At 38.0% G+C, this 3,422-nt stretch overlaps 1 protein-coding gene across 1 annotated transcript in view; it reads right to left on the bottom strand.

The window, feature by feature from the left end:
• Window positions 1-935: 935 nt before the first annotated feature.
• KIAA0391 (KIAA0391 ortholog) overlaps window positions 936-3,422 on the bottom strand; it is a 148,175-nt gene continuing 145,688 nt past the window's right edge. Inside the window, exons 7-8 of the mRNA XM_014538599.1 lie at window positions 3,102-3,297; window positions 936-1,240 (exon numbers count right to left, since the gene is read on the bottom strand). Of these exons, the coding sequence (XP_014394085.1) occupies window positions 1,109-1,240; window positions 3,102-3,297 (328 nt within the window). The 3' untranslated portion in view covers window positions 936-1,108. The remainder of the gene's footprint in view (window positions 1,241-3,101; window positions 3,298-3,422) is intronic.

The raw sequence follows: 3,422 nt of genomic DNA, 5'->3' as shown, positions 1-3,422 counted from the left end.
GACAGCATCACCGAGAACTTCCCATCACCCCTAGAAAGTTTTCTTGTGCCCCTTTCCTCAGGCAACTACTATTCTGATTTTTAAAAAATGTTTTTATTGATTTTTTTTTTTTAGAGAGAGAGGAAAGGGAGAGAGAGAGAGAGAGAGAGAGAGAGAGAGAGAGAGAGAGAGAAACATCCATTGGCTGCCTCCTACACACATCCCTACTGGGGAAACCTGCCCGGACCAGGAATGGAACCAGTGACCTCTTCCTGCGTGGGACGACAGTCAACCGAGACACACCAGCCAGGGCCTACTATTCTGATTTTTATCACCATAGATTGGTTTTGCCTGTTCTGAAATATTAAATCATATGGTATGTAGGAATAAGGAAAAAACTAAAATAAAGTGCTGCAGACATGATTATTTTCAGCTAAAATCAAGGCCCAGTGTGCTATCAACTGGCTAGCAAAGGGATAAAACAGAGAGGCAACTACCAAACGTAATCACTTAGTTAAACTAAGTCAAACTTAATTAAATGAAGAGAAGCCCTCAAAGCAAGTGATGGGATTAGTGTTCACAAAAGTCTGAACAGATTTGGAAAAGGCATGTTCTGCTATTGGTGGAGTGAGGTCAGGAGCAGCAAAATACCAGAAGCACCTGTTTCCTAAGCAAGGGAAACAGATGGCCCAGTAAGACAAACATAGGCTTCACTCCTCACTAAGTTCCCTAACTCTAGTTAAGAATGAATGAATGAATGAATGAATGAATATGTGGCCAGTGTGACTCAGTTAGTTGAGCATCCAAGAGGTTGCTGGTTCAATTTCGGTTGGGGGTTTCAGGCTCAACCCCCAGTGGGGGACATGAGGGAGGCAGCTGGTCTACGTTTCTCTCTCATCGATGTTTCTCTTCCTCTCTCTCTAAAATCAATAAAAACATATTTTAAAAAAGCAATGGATTGTGAAAAGATATTATAATTTATTTAATTAAAAAATCAATTTGTTGACATACAAACCAACTGGAACAAACAGAGCAGGACAGAAGCAATGGTCTAAACAAGCATTGACTTAAGAGTCTGATGCCAACCAGGAGGGCACCCAATACAAATTTAGCATGGGGGTAAAAGTCATTATGTCTTTCGGTGAAGGCAAAGCCATTTGGTTGGCACTTCATAGGAATATCTTTCCACCAGGTCTTCATCATATGGTATGTGCCACGAGTCTCCAGTTGTTTGCACCACTGTGTCATAGCTGGGAATATGCTGTTGAATTAAAAAGGGAACCAAACATTAAGAACAACACTAAAAGGATACCTAGCTATTTCCCTTTCCTTTTAAAAAAATATCTTTTTATTGATTTAAGAGAGGAAGGAAGAGGGAGATAGAAACATCAATGATGAGAATCATTGATTGGCTGCCTCCTGCATGCCCCACACTGGGGATCGAGACCCCAATGTGGGCATGTTCCCTGACCAGGAATCGAACCACGACCTCCTGGTTCATAGGTCCGATTCTCAACCACTGAGCCTCGCTGGCTGGGCTATTTCCCTTTCTTCTCTGACTACTTCTAAATTTGCTTCAGGGACATATTCCTTGTCTTAACAATGGATTTTCAAAGAGCAGCTAGCTCTGTAAAAATGAACCCAGGTATTAGGAGTTTCTTTTTTGGGGCGCTTCATTTTTAAGGTTAAGGACCCTCTACACCAGTGATGGCGAACTTATGACACGCTTGTCAGAGGTGACACGCGAACTCATTTTTTTTGGTTGATTTTTCTTTGTTAAATGGCATTTAAATATATAAAATAAATATCAAAAATATAAGTCTTTGTTTTACTATGGTTGCAAATATCAAAAAATTTCTATATGTGACACGGCACCAGAGTTAAGTTAGGGTTTTTCAAAATGCTGACACGCCGAGCTCAAAAGGTTCGCCATCACTGCTCTACACACACACACACACACACACACACACACACACACACACACACAATACAGTATTCCCTTTGTTGCCTTTACCAGTTTTATATGTGACAGAGAAAAAGTCAAATATACAAAAATAGAGAAATAGTATCATGAACTCCCATGTACCCATCACCCAACTTCAACCATTATCAACCCAAGGCTAATTTTATTTCATCCATACTCCACCCACTTCCTTTCCTCTGCCTCTACCCTCACCCAAGATTATTTTGAAGCAAACTTCAGATATATAATTTCTTCTGTAATTCAATATGTATCTCTAAAAGATAAGGACTTATTTTGTAAATATAAGATTAAAGCCATTTTTATACTTAAGAATTAATAATTCCTTAACAATATCAAATTTCTGTTTAGATTTCCAATTATTATGTGAATACATATGTTTTACAGTTTGTTTGATCAGGGATTGAAATAAGGCTATTACATTGTGACTGGCTGAACTGCCTCTTAATTCTCTTTTAATCTACAGCTTTCCTTTCCATCTCCATTATTTTGGTAATTTTTTGTTGTTGAGGAAATTAGGTCAGCTGTTCTATTATTTCCCAGTCTTGATTATGCTGATTGCATTTCTGTGGTATCACTTGATACTCTATTTCCTATAAATTTGTTTAGTATATTTTTTGACCATTAAAGCACATTTACCACTGGCTAGTGTATTTTTCTGTAATAACTCGCCTTTGGATTTTCTCCCTTTGTTTTCACACAAGAGACATTCTTGTATTTACAGGCATCTAAACTAGAATCAAAAGAGAATTCAATTGAAACCAACCTGTAGGAGTGGATTAACCAGGAAAATGGAGTTACTTAGCAAAAGTAGAAGTATGAAGAACCATAGGGATAAACAACTTTGAGTTATTACAAATAAATAAGAAAATAAAAACCATGTATGAATATTTGTATTTGATAACATAATTAGAGCCTAATTGATGATATCCCAGGTGTTTTCAATATGTCAATTAATGTGGGGTTGGCCTGTAAGAACTTTTGCTCTAGCAGACTTTCTGTTTCCAGGAACTGGCTAATTCCAAATATCAAACTAAACTGAGAAAAATAAAGCACTTAGGATTGCAACATTCTTTGCTTATGCCACATTCTTACTATGTACTTGACTCTGTTGACATTATGTAAAGAACAGATGACATACCTGGAAAGTTATTTTTGATCCTGGAAACCTATTAATAATTGCCAGCTGATGTCCCTGCTGCCACTTAAAGAACAGACGTTGGGTCTTGGCATCAGGTAGACAGGCCTTATGGTCCCGCAGCAGATCTTTTGTGATAAACTTGCAGTGATTCCCTGAGTGCAGTGTGGCATACAGAAGGAACGGATCATCCTCTGAGCTGAGTCAGACAAAAGAGGGGACACAATCAAGCACACCACTGAGGAGGCACAGGATAGCATTCTTCACCACGTTTTTTATTTCTTTTTTCTTTTTAAAAAATTATTATTTTTTTTATTATCTAAA

This window comes from Myotis brandtii, unplaced genomic scaffold (genome assembly GCF_000412655.1).
Source record: "Myotis brandtii unplaced genomic scaffold, ASM41265v1 scaffold194, whole genome shotgun sequence".
Lineage (NCBI taxonomy): Eukaryota > Metazoa > Chordata > Mammalia > Chiroptera > Vespertilionidae > Myotis > Myotis brandtii.
Note: the sequence above shows the minus strand (reverse complement) of the source record. Positions and strands in the feature narration are given on the sequence as shown.